Source organism: Phodopus roborovskii, unplaced genomic scaffold (assembly GCF_943737965.1).
Source record: "Phodopus roborovskii unplaced genomic scaffold, PHOROB, whole genome shotgun sequence".
Classification (NCBI taxonomy): domain Eukaryota; kingdom Metazoa; phylum Chordata; class Mammalia; order Rodentia; family Cricetidae; genus Phodopus; species Phodopus roborovskii.
In genome coordinates, this window is record NW_026126459.1 from 3,871,342 (window position 1) to 3,891,623 (window position 20,282).

General features: G+C 52.7%; 2 protein-coding genes across 2 annotated transcripts in view; one reads left to right on the forward strand and one right to left on the reverse strand.

Annotated features, from left to right (window-relative positions):
• Window positions 1–20,282, forward strand: part of Micall1 (MICAL like 1) — a 210,913-nt gene that overhangs the window by 136,001 nt on the left and 54,630 nt on the right. The window lies entirely within an intron of this gene.
• Baiap2l2 (BAR/IMD domain containing adaptor protein 2 like 2) lies at window positions 2,278–20,224 on the reverse strand. Its single transcript, XM_051189366.1, has 14 exons — window positions 20,025–20,224; window positions 19,201–19,276; window positions 18,744–18,835; window positions 18,142–18,198; window positions 11,854–11,925; window positions 11,518–11,634; window positions 10,847–10,993; window positions 5,551–5,703; window positions 5,173–5,299; window positions 4,844–5,057; window positions 3,359–3,481; window positions 2,925–3,120; window positions 2,551–2,594; window positions 2,278–2,393 (listed from the first exon to the last, which is right to left on the reverse strand). Exons 1-14 carry the CDS (start codon window positions 20,073–20,075, stop codon window positions 2,318–2,320), a joined length of 1,545 nt encoding a protein of 514 aa, XP_051045323.1. The 5' UTR covers window positions 20,076–20,224; the 3' UTR covers window positions 2,278–2,317.

Consider the following 20,282-nt stretch of genomic DNA (forward strand, 5'->3'; position numbering starts at 1 on the left):
AAGGAGAAGCAGCCCCAGGCTGTCCACTGAGCCCTTTCAGGTTTATAGATCCAGCAAGGGAGGAAGGCCCCAGGTCTTCCCACCTTCCTGCAAAGGGTGAATGGAGACTTGACTTCAAGGATTCCTCTCTAGGACTGCTTTCCTCCTGAGACCTAGTAATGACAGGGGAAGAGGGGTGCGTTGAGTGCCAGAGACCAGCAGCCACTGTGGGCCCCGAGCGGTGTGTGTGTGTGTGTGTGTGTGTGTGTGTGTGTGTGTGTGTGTGTGTAGGAGAACTGTCAGTATCTGCTATGAGTACATATAGGTTTGTGGACAAATGAGCAAATCACCCAGTGGGGTGGATGGCAGCTGTGGTGGCCCTCTACTTGTTCCTAACTTTTCTCAGTGACAGGGAATGATTAAAACAGCAGGAAATACTGGCCTCGTCTCAGCAGCCTCTGGTCCAGCTTGTGCCAGTTCTGGAAGGAGTTTGCCTGTAACTTGGACAAGTCTCCTCTCCCAGCTGAGCCTCAGTTTTCCCACCAGCTGGAAACCTTGGGGAAGAGGAGGAGCTCTGGAAAAGAGACCTGAGCCCCAGCAGTTCATAATCTAGGCTCTCCATCCATAGGCAGGGTTTCCAAAGTCCTACTGTACCCACCACAGGTGAGGAGTGAGGGACCAGGGAAGCCATAAAGGCCCTGTGCTCTCTGTCCAGGACCTCTCCCCAGGGACACCCAGGACTCTGTCCTCCCCCAGTTCCAGGCTCTGACTTTCCATGCCTCCCCCCCCACACACCCCCACGTCTATGAACACAGGGACAGGAAACTGGCCCCTGGCAGCCCTCCCCATACAACTCACCTGGACTTGACTCTGGATTTAGGGTCCAGGCTCACATGTCCTGAGGGGCTGCCTCCAGCTCCCTGAGTCTGGCAGATATAGATCCCAGCAGCCTTGGCAACTGTGGCTGCACCCCTGCTGACTCAACCCCTTCCCCAGGCCTGCAGCTTAGCGCCCCTCATCCCACCCCACTAAGAGGCTTTCACCAGTAAGGGAGTTGAGCAAAAGTGACCCTGAACCTTCGGGGCTGACGGGACAAAGGGCAAAGAGACCCTCCCCTCACCACCTGGGTACTTCGGATAGGAGCACAGGCCCTGCCTTGTGTGTGTGGTGCTCTGGGCCTGGGGGAGCGCAGTGGCACCCTGGAGAGACCCAGCCTGTCAAGTCACTTCTGTGTGCTATTGCTCCCACTCCAGCCCCAGGCCACATTCCAGGAGGGGCTCCTAGCTTCCCTTGGATAAGGCTAATCCAGCCCTGAGCTTGGCTGTGTGTGAGGGGGGGGGGTGAGGGGTGGGGGTAGGGGAGTGGGGTGGGGGTGGGGTGGCTGGAACAAAGGGGGCTGTGTCCCAGCTAAAGGGAACTGGCACCATTCTTTGCGAAGGCCATTAGTAGATGTGTGTGTGTGTTGGGGGGGAGGTGAAGGTGAGAGCCTTTAGTGCAGCCCTCAAGACTTAAAACCAAAAAAAACAGAGTCCTGAGGGGCTGGAGGGGAGACAGACCTGAGACTCCGTTCACCCTAGAGGATCCCCACCTCCAAGGCCTTACCCTATCCCCAAATCAGACAGCTTCACTGCCACTGTGCCCACTTTATTTTTTATTATTATTTTTCATTTTACATGCCGATCCCAGTTCCCCCTCCCTCCCTCTTACCCTTTCTGCCCCCTCACACCCTGACCACCCTCCCCTCCCATCCCCCCACCCCAATTCCACATGTAGGGCCCCATCCAGGTGGGGTCATGTAGATCTGACAGGTCATGTGAAGTAGGGACTAGGCCTTCTCTCCTGTCTCTAGGTTAAGGCAGTTATCCCTCCATGGGGGATGTGTTCACAAAGTACTTTTGTGTACCAGGAATACATCCTGGCTCCACTGTCTGAGGTCCCTTAGACTGCTTAGTCCTTCTGGCTGAGACCCATATTCAGGGGGGCCTGAGTCAGTCCCATGCTGGATTCACTTTCTTTATTTTTTATCATTTACAAAAGTTAAATAGGGTTGCATCTGGGACAGGGGTGGAAGAGAAGGCATTTGCCTTTGGGGCACAGGTGGGAAGAAGCCAGGAGGCAACAGGCTGGATCCTGGAGAGGCTCCGGGTCCCTGAGAGCAACAAGCTGCTCTGAGTTGCAGGCCCAGCCCTCAGGGAGCTCCTGGACTTTGGGCAGAGGGGTAAGGATGGTCCCCCGGGTATGAGTGCCTGGCATCGTGGGTCCACTGCTGCTGCAGTCGGCTGGAAGAACCCTGGGCAAGTGTGCTGGGCCACTTCAGGCCCTGGTGCAGGACATCGCCTCAGCGGATGAGGGGTGCTGAGCGGTCGTTGGTGACAGTAGGACGCAGCTTCACAGTGGCAAAGGGATTTGTTCCCCTGTGGGGGATAGTAGGGTAAGGGGAGCAGATCCCTCCCTGGCTGTGTGTCTAGGGAGAATGGCCAGGCAGCTGGCCAAGCATCTGCTTCTTCCCCCCCCCCCCTGCCTGTTTTGAGTCACCTGCTCCCATCTGGCTTCCTGCCCACTGGGACTCACCGTGGAAAGAGCTCTGGGGGTTGGTGTTCCCAGGACATAAGTTTCTGTATGAAGGGAGGGCAGGTTCAGGGGCGAAGGGAAGATGGGGTCCCACCACTCACCCCAGGAGAGCACAGGACTGGGAGGTAGAGGCCCTGAAGGGCCAGATTTGAAGACACAGTGCAGCCCAAAGTCTGGTTTCAGAGAAAGCTCCAGACTTTGCACAGTGCCATGGCCTGGGGCTGACTGTCCCTGCAAGGTAAGGCTAGTGACCCCATGACCCCAGCCCACTCCTTCTCCTCCACCACCAACTCCCATTCCACAAAGAATGGCCAAGGTCTCCCCTGCTGGGCTACCCCATAGGTCTGGCCAGGCTGGGGACAGGTGGGGCTGACCTTGACATCGGTGGCTGTCCCCATGCTGTCCACACTGCTCTGCCTGCTGCTGGGCAAGGGTGTGGGTGCTGGGCTGGGGGCACGGCTGGGGTTCCGGGAGTGAGACTGGCTATCCCAGTAGTCTGATGAGGCTGCAGGGTTGCCTGGCCTGTCCAAGAGGTCATCAAGGCTCTGGCTGCCCCGGAGCGGGTAGGACCTGAGTCAGAGGAAGCAGGAAGTTCTGGTGGCCCCTCCCACCTTCTGGGCTTGAGGCTGGGGGATAACTGTGAAGGAGCCCTTACAGGAGGCAGAGAAAACTGCACAGCAGCCTTCACTAGGAGGTGGGAAACTGGGCCACGGTTCTCAAGAGGCTGAAGAGGACAGATTATTCCATGGATGCTTCCTAGAGGGAGGGACAGCAGCACCCTCGGGGCCCCAACCCCCAACTAAGGTACCTGGAAGGCAGTTCATTCATTGGGCTCATGGGGGCCATGGAATTCATGGGAGTCACAGGATTCATGGGGTTCATTGGCATCTCCTCCAAAGGTTTCACATAGGCCTCAGGGAACCAGCCACTCCTGTAGGGCGGACATCAATGGCCCCTTGAGTGTGGCCTAGTAAGACAGTACAGACAGTGACCTGCCTCACTCCACCAACATGGCTTTCCTGGTAGTTAATGCTTAATAGAGCCTGTGTCACTTAACCTCATGTCCCATCAGGGGCTGAGGCTGTTCAGGGACATGTAGTGATGGCCCTCAGCCTCAGGCCCTCTGGCCATGTCTCCATTTCACAGTGTTCAGCACCAGTTTGGAGTTGGCCTAGGCTAGTAAGTGGCACAGTTATGAGCATCCCAGCCACTAGGTTAGGTACCCCTTAATCCTTCAGAAAGCTCACAGGGGGGTTGGGCAAAAGATGCTGGGAGATTGTTCCCCAAAAGTGACTGACATAACAATCCATGCCCAGTGAGGAGACGCTTTCCCTGACCTCCACCCTGCAGACAGGAGGACAGTTGTACCTAGCAGGCTCTGTGTCAGGGCTCTGCCAGCCATCTGTGGTGTGATGTGTCTGCATGGCTGCAGCTGCATACCTACAGTTCAGGCTGTCAATGCCCTTTGCTCCTGGTCCACAGAGCACACTGATCCATCAGCTTCCAACACTAACTACACGTCACATTACCTCCCGCAGCCCTCACCCCGGCTCACCCACCCATAACTCACCTGGGCAGCCGCCCATGGGCCTCCACCTCTGTAGCCACTGGTCACCCATCAGTCCAATCAATCCTCCCTCAACACATACAGGTGCTCACACCCACATCCTACTCTGTCCCCACAACCGGGGTTCCCTTATCTGTCTTCTACTCCTACATACGTCTACCTGGACCCCACACAACCCCATCTACTACCTGTCCATCATTCACCACCACCACCCAGTCTTCTGTGGGGGTGCTACCAGCTGTCACCTCTTGGCCCTTCTGGGTTCACGCATTGACTGCTATCTACATCTTCCTGGTAGCCCTGGGAGAGTCACAGACTGAACCACACCCTGTCCCTTCTTGCAGAGACCAGAGCCCCTTACACTCCCTAGAGGGCCACCAGTCCCATTTGTGTGGAGACTCAGGGGTGACTAGCTCTCCCTCCTCCACTCTAAGGTGCAGAACAGCCAGCCCAGTTTGAGTTCTTCGGGGCTGTGAGCTGTGCAGCGATCTCAGCTCCAGCACAGGAGGGCGCAGAGGGATGCACAGAAGGCATGGAGTCAGTGGGGTTTTGCCGAGTCCCTCTACTCGCTGCCCCATCCCATCTGTCCCTTTCTCCAAGGCTCTTACTTGATTCTTCTCAGCCCCAAGGACAACCAAGGAGACGGAGATGGGGTGAGGATTGGAGAAGGGGACAGGGAGGCCTGGAAACCTTGGTGGAGCGTAGACCCTGGGGCTCCACACTCACGCGGACGAGCCCTCCAGCTTGCCATAGAGCCAGCCGTTCTGAGCTTCGGGCACCAGCACCTCAACGACATCTCCAGCCGAGAAGCGCAGCAGCGTGTGATTGGCACCCTCTGAATGGGAGACCAGGGCGCGGACTCTCCTGGCACCCCCGCCGCCTAGGCGCTCACCGAAGGAATTGGACCGCGAGCGCTGGGTTCTGCTGGTGTAGAGCGAGGCTATGGGGATGAATGAAAGTTCTTCCAGCAGTCTATCCTCCATCCCTCAAGCTGCAACCCAGTCCTCAGCCCCTTCATGGCCCACCCCCTGCACCTCTGTGCGTGAGGTACCCACAGGCCGACGGTGTGCGGGGCAGTGATCGGTGATCTGGCTCCAACTGGGACGCTGACCTCGCCTCGGTGGGCTCTGGGCCATAGGAGCCGGAGCGGGGGCAGCCATACTCTCCCAGGGACCTCGGGGGCTGCGAGGGGAGAGGGCAGGGGGTGGGGCGGGAGGGGCGGAGCCTCTCTAGCTCCGCCCCCAGCCCCAGTCCCAGGCGTCTGCGTAAGGGTTGGGGACGCGGTGGGGCCACCACGGGGGCGCAGAGGCGACCCCTCGACGCCAGGGCATGAGGGGCGCAGAGTAGAGCGGGGGTGCAGGGGGCGGCGGTGCCCAGGGCCCAGCGAAGGGCGGCGGGGGTGCGAAGGGTGGCAGGGGCGGCCAGGGCCTCACCATGTCCAGCCGGGTGGGCGTCAGGCGGCCCGAGGGGTAGGGCGGCCCCAGTGCTGGGCCCAGCAGCCCCGGGGAGTGGGCACGCGATGGGCTGCGGCTGGCCTCCGTCTGCTCCTTCCACAGCAGCACGCGGTTCTGTAGCATCCCCCGGGCCTGGCAGGAGATACTGGGTCAAGTGTGGCTTACAGTGTGTCATATCTTGGAGATTGCTTAAGATACCACCCCTTATCTGGGAGCCTGCCTTTCCTGGGCAAAGGCACACACATCGGCTCCTAGCAGAGGCAGCAGGGTGGGGGTGGGGGTGCAGGTCTGCCCACCTTTCCCTGGACCATTCCTTACCAAGGAAACCATGGGTCAGCCAGGCTCTGAAATCAATAGGCGACCATGGTCCTTCACCATGGTCCTAATCTGACCAAACTGGATGCTTTATCATATCATATAAAATAAGGCGAACTGAGCTGGGTGTTGGTGGTGCACGCCTTTAATCCCAGTCCCAGTGCTCGGGAGGCAGAGGCAGGCAGATCTCTGTGAGTTTGAGACCAGCCTGGTCTATGAGAGCTAGTTCCAGGACAGCCTCCAAAGCCACAGAGAAACCCTGTCTCAAAAAACCAAGGAGGAAAAAAAAGGTGAACTGGGAAGCTTGAGCAAAGTGTCTAGCCTGTGTGGATCCCCTGGTCAAACTGGCTAGCTAGATGAGACCATCATATCCAGATTCAGCAAGACTTTGCATCTCCTGGTGGCCCTGTTACTATCTCAGTCTTACAGAAGAAGGTCAGATTGCTCAGTGATGGTCTCACAGCCACCAGGCAGCAGAGGCACCTCCCATGGATACCTTTCAAGGAAGCTGGAGCAGCTGCAGGCACCCTCAGAACTGTTTCCTGCAGCAGTGATCACAACCCTTACATTGTAGGAGCAGCTGTTCCTTGCAGCCAGTAATTAGCATAGGAACTCAGAGACATGCTTCAGGGTCAGGGAACTCCTGGTACCCTGGTCCTGCCTGTCTGGTTAGAGGAACCTTTGCCCATTTGAGAGCCCCTGGCTAAGCCTGAAACACCAAGCACTTAACTTCTCTCAGCCCTGCCCAGTGCCCACTAACCCACACCTTGAGACCAAGTGGAGCTGGGTTCCAAAGCCAAAGAAGACACCATTTGAGAATCTAAAACATACGGGTGGGGCAGAAAGGGGATTCTTGGATGATAAGAGGAGAGATGGCTCAGAGGACAGCACTAACAAGAGACCCTGTCTGGACAAGATGGAAGGCAAGGACCCACAAACCACACATTTACCGTGGCACATGTATGCACAAATAAATACTAAGAAGAAAGAAAAAGTCACCAGGGCTGTGGGGTCACTAAGGAGCTGGAGGTAGGAGGATCAGAAGTTTAAGTCAGGTGTGGGGGTGGCCTACCATGGTGGTGCTCCCCTATAATCCCAGCACTTAGGAGACAGAAGCAGGAGGATGGTTGCAAGTTTGATGCTATCCTGGGCTGCATAGCAAGTTCCAAGCTAGCCTGGGCTATTATATAGCCATGGGTCACCACCAAGGTTTTCCTAGAACATGAGAAATCTCATGTTGTAGTAGGCTGGCACACGGCTCCAGGGTAGGCACTCACCGAGCATGCAGCAGGTCCTGTGGCCCACCCCTAGCATTGCCAGAAAACAAGATGAGAGCTGGGCAGCTGGCTCAGGGGGTAAAGCTCGGAGGGTGGGAGTTTGAGTTTTCAGAGACCCTCAAAATTTGGAGGTCATAGGTCCCCTCTCAAGCTGGCCAGCTAGCCTAGCCAAAACAGCTCCAGCGAGTTCTGGATTCAGCAAGAGACCCTGGCCCAGGAAGCAAATTGGAGACCAACAGAGGAAGACAGCAGAAGTCGGCCTTAGGCCCTACACACATGCACGGGCATGAACAACACATAGAAAAAATGGAAATGTCTAAAATTAATAAGCAAAAGGAAAGAAAAGATTGTGATGTATTCCGGTGAAGAAAAATAACTCTGACAATGGAAGACATGCCAGTCTCACTTATAAAACTCATTCTTATGAGAGGACCATCTACTTTCTGATTAGAGAAGATTAAAAAAGCAGTTCCCAGGCTATTGTCAAGGGGCCCAGACATGAGTGTCTCATGAGCTGTGGGTGAAAGTACAAGTCAGTGCAGTGTGTCCTCGGGCTTATCCACTCCACCCACTTCTGTATCACACAGAGGAGCTGGCTGAAGCAGGAGAAAAGGCCTGACTAGTAAAGAAGTAGGGACACCCTCCAGTGCCCAGGCCCCTGTGTTTCTTCACATCTTGCTCCAGGCCTTCTGTGTCTTTGTTGTAATACGGTGTGTTGGGTCCAGCTGCTTCTCCGCACAAATAACATGCACGGGTATCAAAAGCAAACCTTGCTCCCTGGCAAGCCACAAAAACTAGCCATGTATACACACATCCCTAGCCCCTGTGGGAAGGTTTGGACTCCTCACTATTCCAACAAAGCAGCCTCAGTTCAATTGCTTCTCTGCCTCATTCTTACATCTGGTGCTGAAACCCAGGACCCTTTTAAGATCTTCCAGGCAGAAAGCCCTCCTTCCCCATTCCCTCAGGGTCATCCCTTTGGGAGCACAGACACCCTCTATGCTCACTATATAGGCTAAACAATCACTAGTCTGATGTGAGACCTGGTCTTTGTGGCCTCTGCCTCCGTGAGTAGTGCAAGTCTTGTTGATGCAATCTCAGTTCTGACTCTGTCCTCTGCTGTCCTATGAATCTTTCCTATCCTCTTCATCTGTCCCTACTCCCAAACTCCCTGATCTCCAGACTGATCACTGCCATCCACACATCCAAATTCTGCAGGACAAAGTAACTCAGTGGCGCTCTGACCAGACCCCAGGGGCTTCTTATTCCTCCAAACCACAGACACTCGGAGGTTCTGGGAACCAGCCATATTTAACTCTGTAAATCCCCTGAGTCTTAGTGGGGATGTCCCCTCCTAATACTTTGGTCCAGTTCCATCTTCTCCCTAAACCTGGAGGATGCCCTAGGCAGTGGGATAAGGCTCCTTCCTACAACTTGCTCCCCAGGCAGTAACAATCTCCCTGGGGCCCAGCCCTCATTCTCATCCTCTACACCTCCCCTTCCATACACCCATCCTTGAACCTAAACCACCATCCCCAGTAGACCCTTCCCCCAACCACCCTTCCCTTCCCACACCTGATCTAGGGCAACAGTGTCCCCCTACCTACAAAAGGTGGCAGGAAGGATGGCCCCACCAGTAATCCCCATGCCCTTCATACCAGCAGAAATGGACATCACAAACTGGGTTATTCTCTGAAAAAAAAAAAAAAAAGTCTTTCTTGGTTCGATATTTCTAGTTCAAAGGCATGGGCAGGGGTACCCACACAGGGTCAAGGTGTCAATTCCTTTCTTGGGGGGACATAATTTGGGAGTTAACCATAAAAGACTCCATACAATTTCAGAATGAGATTATGCATCTACAGGGCAAATGGCCCCTCCAAACTTTGCAGTTGTTCCTAGGAGCCAAAACCACTTCTGTTCCTGTCCACAAACAACTTAGACCCTGGGCACCACAGCTCACCAACTCACTGCTGGGGTCAGGAGTCACCCTTCTTTAATCCCAATGCCCCTCTTATAAAAATGCTCCAGCTGGGAAATTCCAGCCATGCCTCACTGTCCAGAGCCAAGGAAAAATTCCTGGATTTGTTTGAAAGCCAGCCAAATGACACATACCGGGCAGGCATACCCAGCTTAACACAAACCAACCAGTCAATAGATGAACCCTGCTTAGCTGGAACCCTGGTTCAGATAATCGGCAAGGCTGACTGTACAGGACCAGAATCAAATTGTACCCAGTTGGTTCCCAAGACAAGGGCATCAAATGGTCCTTGCTTTTTATGTCAGGATAGTAGGTAACAGTTGCTACCCTGGAAGAACATGTGCCACAGTCTTCCTCACACTAGGCTTAGATGCTCTCCCAAGATGGGATGTTTATCAATATCTTGATCATAGCAGTAGGAGAAAGAGAAGCCCAGGCTACTTCAGTACTCCTGGGGGTGACCCTAGAGAGTTATCAATGACAGAGCTTCAACAGTTATAACACAGCCAACTGATCAGTCAGATTAAGGAAGACCAGACCTTGGTACAACAAAGCAAATCAGCTTCTGTGGTCCTCCAAAACCCGCAGAGAACTAGTCTGTCACCAGTGGGGCATTCCTGGGGGAAGAAACCTGTTTTCATGGGAACCAACCTGGCCTATTGAGAACATGATAAGCAATTAGAAAGAGTCAGACACAGGGAAAGGGCAGACAGAGTACTCTCTGAGAGCATGCCTGACTACTGGGTGGCTGTTGGCCGGCCCAATCATTATGCTCCTGATAACTTTCAGCTGTCTGCAAGTTTCTCCAGCAAAGACTTTCACTGCCCAGAGGGTCACTAAATTCTTCACCGCCAAAGACTACCAGACCCTATCCCACCTGGGACATGCCCACCTTCCACTATTTAGACAATTAACTCCCTCCAGCTGGAAGAAGATTCCCCCCTTGGGAAAAAAAAGTCTACAACTCCTCCCCCTTATTCTCTTCACCATTCCAGTTACCAGGCCACCCTAGGTATAGCAGGCATCAGCTTGAATGGGGATGGAGGAATTTCCATTTAGAAGACACAGGCTGTGGACGGAGGTTGCTCCCTTGTATAAAAACAGCCCTGCCTGGGCTCAGTCTCTAGCACCACATTCACGGTGTGTGGTGGGATGTGCTTGTTGTAGGTAGGAGTGTCAGAGATTAAAGGCCATCCTCAGCTACACGATGAGTTAGAAGCCAATGTGGGCTATAGGAGACCCTGTCTCCAGAAGAAAGAGAGGAGGAGGAAGGACAGAAGGGAGGAAAAAGAGGGGAAGAAAGAAAGGAAAGGGGTTGAGGGATAGCACTTTGCAAAAGAGATTTCTGCAAAAGCCTGATTGATAACCTGAGCTGAGTCCTGGGAGCCAAGTAAAGTTTAAAACAGAGAACCAACTATACAGAGTTGTCCTCTAATCCATTAAGTAAATCACTTGCATATGAATGAATAAATGTGTGTATGTACAAATCATGAATTAATAATACCTGCAAATTAATACAGAAACAGTGTTGTGAGATTAATTTCTATTCAGCTGAAGAAAGAAAAGGAAGAGAAAGGGAAGGAGCGTCCCTGCTCTTGCACACAGCGGACTTAGGAGGGCGTGGCTTGCTTTCGGAAGCCCAACTCACAACAGCTGACTCCGGAGGGCGTGGCTTACTCTCCCCAGCCCCACTCACCCCACTCACCCGGCCCAAGAACTGCAGGAAGGTGTTGGAGAGCAGCAGGTGCTTCTCAGCCAGGAAGCGGTAGCGACGCTTCTCTTCCAGCTCGGCTGCGCGCTTGCTCTCAGACACGAAGGCATGCATTTGTGCGTGCAGCCGGTTCACGCTCTCCTAGGGGCAGAAGGAGAAGGTCTGGCTATGGGACTGAGCCCTGTTCTGGCTCAGATGCCCCTTCTCCAGGCCTCCCCTGAAGGCGCGGTTTGCACCTTCAGCCTGGGTCCCTCTCTCTCTGGCATCCTGCACAGGGGAGTGCAGAGACAGTCATAGGGAGAATGGTTTATGGAAACAGGAATGAGAGGGTGAGTGATGCTCTATTGGAAGGGAGATTCTGGGGAGAAAGCAGCTCATTAAAAGGTCAGCAAAGGACCCAGAGATTAAACCTTGGGCTTGGCTCCCAAGGGATAGCAGGGACGGCAGCTGGGAGTGCCCTTGGCAGGGACTGGATGTCTCTTTTCTGGCAGGCTGTGGGTCGACCCGTTTTTTTGTTATCCATTCAAGAGGGAGAGGTGCTGAGGGTGGGCTTTGGCGACTCTCCCCTGCTGTGCTCCCCGAAGCTAGGATCATTTTGCCTAGAAGAGCTCATAGGGTTCTAGGGTTTCCCCAGAGACCTGTCCCCAGCCACTCAGCCTTCATACCTTCATCTCCCTTGCATTCTTGTCCCTCTTGCGTTCCATGCGCCATAGCTCAGACATGCACTTCTCTAGGTTGACTGCTCGGTGACGATACTCAATCTCATAGTGCTGGCAGCTGTCCTGGGGTAGGATAGACAGCATGGGAGATCCCGCATTAAAGAGGCCAGGGCTCAGAGTAGTGGGCAAGGAATCAAGGGGCCGGGATGGGACTGTGTACAACCTGGGGTGGATGCTTGGGGCTATCTGGCCCTCTACTGCAGGGCTGTGTGTGTGTGTGTGTGTGTGTGTGTGTGTGTCCTGCCTGGGAGGGGCTGGGGCAGAGGGACAGGACAGACTTACTTTGATGAACTGCATGTCCAGCTTGGTGTTCTTCTCCATGTGCTGAAGCAGGTCTCCATGGAAAGTCTGCACCTGAGTGAAACACAGGCAGGACATGGCCAGGATGCCCTTTTTATTACCATTCTGCCTACTGCATCCCTAACACACCAGAGAAATTGGGATGATAAGGTCGTGTGGCTGGAAGGAAGACTGCAGAGTTGACCAGGTGGTTGCTGGCTTGGAATCTGTCAGTAAATGTGTTGAAGGCTCCTGGGTTTCATTTTTTAGTCAGTCTGGGCTCTGTGTGTTCATTCTGTTCTCTCTGCCTGTAGTTTCTGATCCATCCTCAAAAGCTGCTTTCCTTCCCTCTGCTTAGAACCCTTCCTACCTCCTTAGGCGGAATCCACGCCCTCTGTTTCTATAATGCACACACATTCCTTTGCTCTCCCAGCCATAGGTAAGAATTTACTGCAGTTCTCTGTACCCGTTTTTCACCCGTGGGAAGCTTCCTGCTGCCTGGTCCCTTTCCACAGGGCTAAGGTACCCACAAAGGAATGCACCCGTGTGCAGAGAGTATGCTGGAGCATTCTTAAGGTTCTCCCTAATGTATGCAGTGTTCTGCATGTATGCCTGCAGGCCAGAAGAGAGCGCCAGATCTCATTATAGGTGATTGTGAGCCATCATGTGGTTGCTGGGAATTGAACTCAGAACCTCTGGAAGAGCAGCTAGTGCTCTTAACCTCTGAGCCATCCCAACTCCATGGTTGTTCTTTCTTTCTTTTTCTCTTTCTTTCTTTAGACAGAGTTTCTCTGTAGCTTTGGAGCCTTCCTGGAACTCTCTTTGTAGACCAGGCTGGCCTTGAACTCATGGAGATCTGTCTGCCTCTGCCTCCTGAGTGCTGGAATTAAAGGCGTGTGCCACTATGGCCCAGCCCCATGGTTCTTAAGAAAGTGTCTGCCACCAGGTTTGGTGGTGAATGCACTCGGGAGGCAGAGGCAGGTGAATCTCCATGAGTTTGAGGCCAGCCTGCTCTACAGAGCGAGTTCCAGGACAGGCTCCAAAGAAATACAGAGAAAACCTGTCTCAAAGAAACAAAAAGAAACAAAGAGAAAATGAAAAAGAAAGAACTCCTATAAGCTGGGCATTTTTTCTGTAATCTTAGTACTTGGAGAAAGAGGCAGGCAGAGGTCTGTGAGTTTGAGTTACATAGGGAGACCCTGTCTCAAAAAAAAAAAGGTCAACAGTAAGTACAGCCCTATAAAAAATGGCAAAACACTAAATGAATGCTCTCAGGAGACCACACACAGATGTCCAGCGGGCTCATCGATGTCACAGCCATCCAGGGCGTAGGAAACAAAGCTACAGTAAGGAGCATACCATAACCAAAAGAGGACAAAACAGAAGATGATTGACTGCACTGGTGCTGGCAAGGTAGCTGAGAAGCAGAGATGCTTGCCCATCATTGTGGGAGCTCAGAAGTCAAAAGCTCCAGAAATTATCTGTAACTCCAGTTTCAGGGGACCCAAGACCCTCACATAAGCATACATGCAGGCAAAAAACCAATTTTCATTAAAAAAACCAAATAAATAATTAAATAAACTTGAAATTATATGTTTAATAAGCATGGGGCTGGAGAGGTGGTTTAGCACTTAGCACTTGTTTCCTAAACATGAGGGCTTGAGTTCAAATCCCTGTGTGTGTCTGTAACTCCAGAACTGGGGGGGGGGTAGACAGGGGTAGGTTCCATGAGTGTACTGTCCAGCCAGCCTGGCCAAAACTTAGAGTCTAATTCAGTGAGAGACCCTGTCTCTAGGTGATAAGGTGACAATAGATGGAAGAAGACACTGACATCATGCTCTGGCCTTTTGTGGCCTTTTGTGCTCATGGGCATATCACAGAAAACAAGAGACATCAGAGGAGATAGGAGGAGGAAGTTGAAGAAGGGAGTGGAGAGATGGCTCAGTAGATAAGAGCACTGACTATTTCATTCTAAGATCCATATGGAGGCTCCTGCCTATAACTCCAGGTCCAGAGGATGCCCTCTTGTGGCCTCCATGAGCACTGCACACATGCAGGCAAAACACTCAAGATTCATAAAATAAAATACAAATTGTTTTTGAAGAAATACATTTCAGGTCTGGGGAGATGGTTCAATGGTAATGTGCCTGTTGCTTAAATATGAGGATCTGAGCTCAGATACCTAGCACTCACATAAAAAGTTGGGCATGGTAGGATGTTTCTGTAACCCTAGTACTGAGGGGTGGAGGCAGGTGGATCCCTGGTGCTCTCTCACCCAGTGAAGCTGAAATTGTTGTCCTCCAAGTTCAGTGAAAGACTACACTTCAGAAACTAAGGTGAAGCGAGATACACGTTACTCATGTTGACCGTGTTGACCTTTAGTTCATCCACATATGAGGATACATGGGCGTTTGCATGTACATGCACATGTACACACACACACACACACACACACACACACACACACACACACACACGGAAAGAAGTACATCAATCAACTGAAAATAACCCAGACTGAGCACTCTCAAAAATGTATTCTAGAAAAAAAATTTTTAATTGAGTACAGGAAATAGGGGAGCACACGCATCTAGGTGGAAAAGCACAAATGAAGGCCTGGACAGTTAGAGCTCAGGGTGCTGGGCCAAAAGAAAAGCACTCAAGATACTCCACAGAAAGGGAGAGGGAGAAGGGAAAGAAATGGGAGCGGGGTAGGAGCAAAAAAGCATGGGGGAGACAAAACAGTCTTTCTACTGTGACAAGAAATGCCACCCAGCAGCAAGAGCTCAGGGAACAGTGTCCCAGCGTCCCCTTCTGGTGGGAGCTGCTGAAGGACAGCCCAAATGACGGAGTCACAGGCCACAGCAGGAAGATGGACTCAGAGAAAGCTGTGGCAGGTGTGACACGCTCTGATGACAGTACATCTGCTGTCAGGGTGCAGGGGACTGGATACAGCCCATTTCAAGTGTTCTGCAGGATGGCCTATGTGCAGTCTGCAATAGCTGTCCCAAGGCTGCTGTGTGGGGTGTGGGATGCAGCAGAGGATACCCTACTGCTTCATTCTCCACAAGCCCACAGAGAGGGGCCCTTGATGGGGGACGAAGGAGACAGGGTGTTATAGAGAAGCCAGTGGAACACTGCTTTTGTTTGGAGTTTGGAGACTTTCATTCCCAGCACCCACATGGGGTGGCTCACAACTCCCTCTAACTCTAGCTCCAAGGGATATGATACTGTTTTCTGACCTCCAAAAGTACCTGAATACATGTGGCATACATATAACTAAAATAAATATAACTAAATACAAATAACTAAAAAATAAATCTTTTCAAAAATCAAATTAAAACTGGAGAGATGGCTCTGGCTTTAAGAGCACATACTGCTCTTGCAGAGGACTGGAGTTCAGTTCCCAGCAACCACACTGAGCAGTTCTCAAGTGCCTGTAACTCCAACATCTAGGACTATCGCACTCAATCATGTACATTAATAATAATTGGAGGAAGATGGGGGAGGGACAGTACTCGTTGTCTTGAGAGCTGAGGGGAGGGGAGGACAGTGAGGTATTCTGCCTTTTGCAGCGTAAAGCACATGGTGGGTAGCCACAGACAGGAAGCCTATCTCTATAGACATTGTGGTGGTTTGACTAGGAATGGCCCCGTGGACTCAAATGTTGGATTGTCTGGCCCATAGGAAGTGGCATTATTAGTAGGTATGGCCTTGTTGGAGTAGGTACGGCCTTATTGGAGGAAGTGTGTCACTGTGGAGGTCTCAAGCTCATGCTATACCCAGTGTGGGGACACAGTTCACTTCCTGTTGCCTGTGGATCAAGATGTAGAGCTCTCAGCTTCGTCTCCAGCACCGTGCCTGCCTGTACACTGCCATGAAGATAATGGACTAAACCTCTGAAACTGAAACCCCAATTAAATGTTTTCCTTTATAAGAGTTGCTATGGTTATGGTGTCTCTTCACAGCAATAGAAACCCTAGCTAAGACAGACATATTTAGGTAGCTATGTTCTCCCAGGCAACTGGCAGTGCTGGGGAGCCTGACTGCAAGTGGCTCTATAGAGTAGGGTACTCCCCAACTTTACGACCCAGATCAAGCCTGGGGTAAAAGATCCAAGGCTAGAAGAACCCACCAGACTCAGCCAGGAACATGGCAGGGACTCCTAGGAGTTAGGAGGCCAGACCAAGGAGCTCCAGTTCAACAGCCAAAGAGATGAAAGGGTAAAACAAAGGGGAGTCAGTCTGTTTTTTAAAAAGGCCTGAAAAAAAAAAAATCTCATCAAAGGCTGGGTGAAGTGGCACACGCCTTTAATCCTGGTATTCTGGGGGCAGAGGCAGGAGGAGCTTTGCGAGTTCAAGGACAACCAGGACTATATACAGGGACCCTGGCTTTAAAAAGAAAAAACCTCACATTCTAGGCCTTGGGATCGAATCAGGGGACAGCCTACGAAGAAGTGCCAGCTTAGCTGTTCATTGCAGTGAGGGTAGGGAGGGGAGGCTGTGACTTTGGTGGCACACAAGAGGAACCTCCCATGGCCGGGGTCTGTGGGCAGACCGAGTTCTAGACCTGGGAGCTAACACTGACACTGGGCTGGGCCATCTTATCATGGTGAGATTTGCTGTACTTTATTTTTAATTTTCCCATTTAAAAAGATTTTTAAGAAATTTAAACCAGAGCCTGTCATTTCTTTACTCAAAGAGCATCCGAGAGTAATGGCCAACCATGACCCTGCTACTGTCTCATCTTCTGCTGGTTCTTGTAGCCTGTGTCCATCCCTGGGGGGGCTTCCACAGCTCCCCAGGCCTTCCCCAACATCCCTCCCTCCGCATGACTTCCTTATAAGCCCCCAAACATTCCCTGCCTTGTAACTTTGAATTCACTGTGGGATACATATGGTCCCTGGTCACCTGTTCGGTCTTGCCCCTCTGAGGGAGGGTGAGATTTCTGTGTGTAACCCAGCCATCCCCAACAGGGCCCAGGATCCGTGTGAAACAGAGGGCCAAAGGAATAGCCTGTTGTGCAACTCTGCTTGGTGTGGTTCTGGCTGGGGGCCCTGCCCAGTTGTCACAGCCAAGAAGTTGGCGCCTGGAGAGGCAGCTCTCCTTACAGAGTGGGCCTGGGTGACACTTGCCCTGCCCAGCCCAGGTGAACCATAAGAACACACAAAGCCAAGTTCTATCCCCCTAGAGAACCCTAGAATTGTCTCCATTTTTTTTTTAGGTAGGTGAAGTGTGGTACAGAGTCCAAGGGCACTGGCACTGGATCTGGTAAGTAGTGGAGCCAGGCTCCGAGCCTGAACTAACTTCCTGCTCTCACTTTCATGTGCTAGGAGCAAACAGAAGCACCTGCTGGGGATACAAACGCCTGTGCCAGACTGCAGGAGGAAGGGCTGGCAGTTCTGGGCCATGAGGCCAACAAGATAGCAGCCCATGACAACATTTGCAGAGGGCTAGCTGCTCAGGGTAGCAGGGCTAGGACCCTGGAGTGGACAGAACTGCTGGATGTGCAGGCTTGAGGCCTTTGCCGAGGTGCCTGTATTTACTCCTGGTGGCAATGGAGTGGTATATTCAGATCTCCATGCCTGCAACTAGAGAGATGGAGGGAGGAGGTGGGGTGGAGAGGGGTTATGTCCTGGGCCTGGTACAGTAGACCTTTCTCTCCTCAGCTCCTCTCATTCTAGAATTGTGAGCAGTGATGCCCAGACCCTGAGACTCAGCTCCTTGATAAAATGGGTCAGAAAAGGCAGTGGCAGCTGGGCTTGCTGAGGCATGACCAGGCTAACTTGTCTTCATGTTGTCAAGGGTCAGTGGAGCCTAAGAGGTCGTTCCTAGATGATGTGGGTGCGAGAATGGGCTCTCTCTCTCTCTCTCTCTCTCTCTCTCTCTCTTTCTCTCTCTCTCTGGTGTATGCATGTACAGGTTTGTGTATGTCCATGGGGGGGGGGTAGATGTGCATGTGTGTGTACATATACGTGAAAGCTAGAGAGTGACAGCTAGTGGCTTCCTCCAGGACTTGCCACCTTACTTTTTTTTTCAGGCAGGGTCTCTCACTCACTCACTCACTCACAGCTCACCGACTCACAAGACTGTCTGGCCAGCAAGCCGCAGGATGCTCCTGTCTTCGTTTCCCGGTGCTGGGATCATACCATTCTTGGACTTTCACATCGGTGCTGAGGATCTGACCTGAGGCAAGCACTTGACCACCTGAGACTATCTGCTCAGCCTTTGGGCCCTCATGCTTGAACAGCAGCCTATCTGCTTGGTGATTATGGCCCTGGGGCCTGATACTCACCACCACCTCCAGGTCTGAGTTCAAGTGTCGCTGAGTATCTGACATCTGAACCAAGATCTCACCTGGAGGCAAGAGGGGCTGCCATTAGTGTGGAGAGCCTTCTCTGTCTGCCTTCCTTGTTCCAGAAGCCAGCCAGGACATTGCTGGCTGGATTCATGTCCAAAGTGCAAGGATTTCACATATGGCTTTGGCTCAGGACTTGGTAACTCTGGTCTGCAGGGAGTGGTAGCATGAGAGATGGGGCTCTCAGCACTGGCCATGTGCCTATGTTGAGGTGGGAGCTTCTAGAAAGGCTCGTGTGTGGAAGGAAGCCCTAATGAACCCCAGAGCGTGGGTCACATAGGCCCTAGAGCCAAGGAGACAATAGGAACACAGGTAAGCAAGGTGCATGCCTTTAATCCCAGTACCCATGAGGCAGAGGCAGGCGGATCTCTAAATTCAAGGCCAGCCTGGTCTACAGAGCTAGTTCCAGGACAGCCAGGACTACACAGAGAAACCCTGTCTCAAAAAACAAAAACAAACAAAAACCCACAGGCAAAGGGCCCTGGTCTGGGACAGTAGGCAGAGGCTGGGGGTGAAGGGTGGGGTCAAGAGGAAAGAACCTCACCCAGAATCTGTGATGTGGAGCTCTGCAGAGCCTGCTCCCCAATCTTCTGGATGGCGCTGAAGTACACCTCAGCTGCCTCGGACAGAGCTGAAAGGTGAACATTTAGGCCCGGTGCTCAATCTGTGCTACCCTGATTGTGTAAAGGGGACACTTAGATGTGATGGAGTGGGTAAAAGTGTCCTTGGGTGATGAGTGAAGCTTGATCTTCCGGAATAAAGAGGCAGCTGCCTTGTTTGCTGCTGGGGAAGACCTTCCATGTGTGACCTATGGGAGGGCTGCCGGCACCTGTGTGTTCGAGGAGTGGGCAGGGCAGTGTGCAAAGTCTCTAGGAGTGCATATTCCAAGGGTGGGTGTGCGACCCAGGGCTGAGGGTGAGCCCAGAAGCTAGTAAGGAGCACTAAGCTGCAGCCCCAGTGATGGCAGGGGCTGGTCCCTGGGTAGAAGACACTCACCATGGAAGGCCCGGAGGTAGTTGTTGCCCAGGTACACCAGATTCTCTAGTGCAGGGTTAAACTGTTCCGTGATGCTCTGGACCCGAGGGCAGGGGACACAGGCCATGGTGGTGAAAAGAAGGACAGTTGGACAGAAGCACCTAGCCTGTGAAGGTCACCTTGACCTCTGAGGTCACTAGAATCCTGGCTTCTTCCTACAAATGCCACAGAGGCATCTAGGGGGAGCCAGTCCCAAGCCATGAGTCCCTTGCAGACAGCCTCTGTCACACATCTGGCCCAGAGAGTCCTGCTCCCTCCTGACATGACAAACCCTACTTGGTCTCACAGGCTGAACGCAATCATCTCTCTGCTGCTACCCCACTGAGCACAGCTCAGCCCATCCTGTGCCCAGGTCTCACCAGAATAGATTCCTGGGACTGCTGATGTCACCCCAATCTTCCCTTTTTCAAAAAGACCCCTTGGGGGGGTCTACAACATGGTTGGGTTACCACCCTGGGCTATCACCAGCTGGAGAACACACTGGGCCCTGGGGCAACCCCAACACTTAGAATTAGGTTTGACCGCAATCCCAGCAGGACCTCTTCTCTCTTGCTGACCTTGAATGAGCTCTTTAACTGTGGGCTCAGTTTCTCATCTATCCAACAGGCTGGCTGTTTCCTACCTCACAGGTGAGGGTGTGCAAGGTGTGCATGGGGGAAGAGTCCTGCATATAATTCCCAAGCCCTTTCCCCGCTCCTACACCTACAATTTAGCCCAGCCCAGGCTCTTCCTCTGTCCTGGAGCCTGTCTGGCCTCTATATGCTGCCCACGGCCCATGAGCTCACCTTGTAGATGGCCATGGTGGACCTGTAGAATTGGTCCATTTCGGGGGCCATGGAAGGTGGTGCTGGCACTGAGGAGGCAGGGAGTTCTAGCAGGGCTTAGAACAGTGGGGTCTAGTCTCTACAGGTGCCCAGAGCTGTTCCACAGGCGGTGGGCAGCGAGGAAGCTGTTGAGTGGGGCCTGCAGATGGAGTCCTGTCTGGAAGGAGGTGGCTGCTTAATTATTCACCAGCTGGGGGGGGATGTCAATGTGATCTGGGG

Excerpts from the sequence above, each read along its gene's own strand:
- Baiap2l2 (XM_051189366.1), bottom strand. The coding sequence starts at position 20,075 with ATGGCCCCCGAAATGGACCAATTCTACAGGTCCACCATGGCCATCTAC. Across the intron at positions 3,482-4,843 it reads AAGCTGGAGGGCTCGTCCGC|GAGTGGCTGGTTCCCTGAGG; the intron begins GTGAGTGTGGAG and ends TCCGCCCTACAG. Across the intron at positions 2,595-2,924 it reads GGACAGCCACCGATGTCAAG|AAACTTATGTCCTGGGAACA; the intron begins GTCAGCCCCACC and ends CCCTTCATACAG.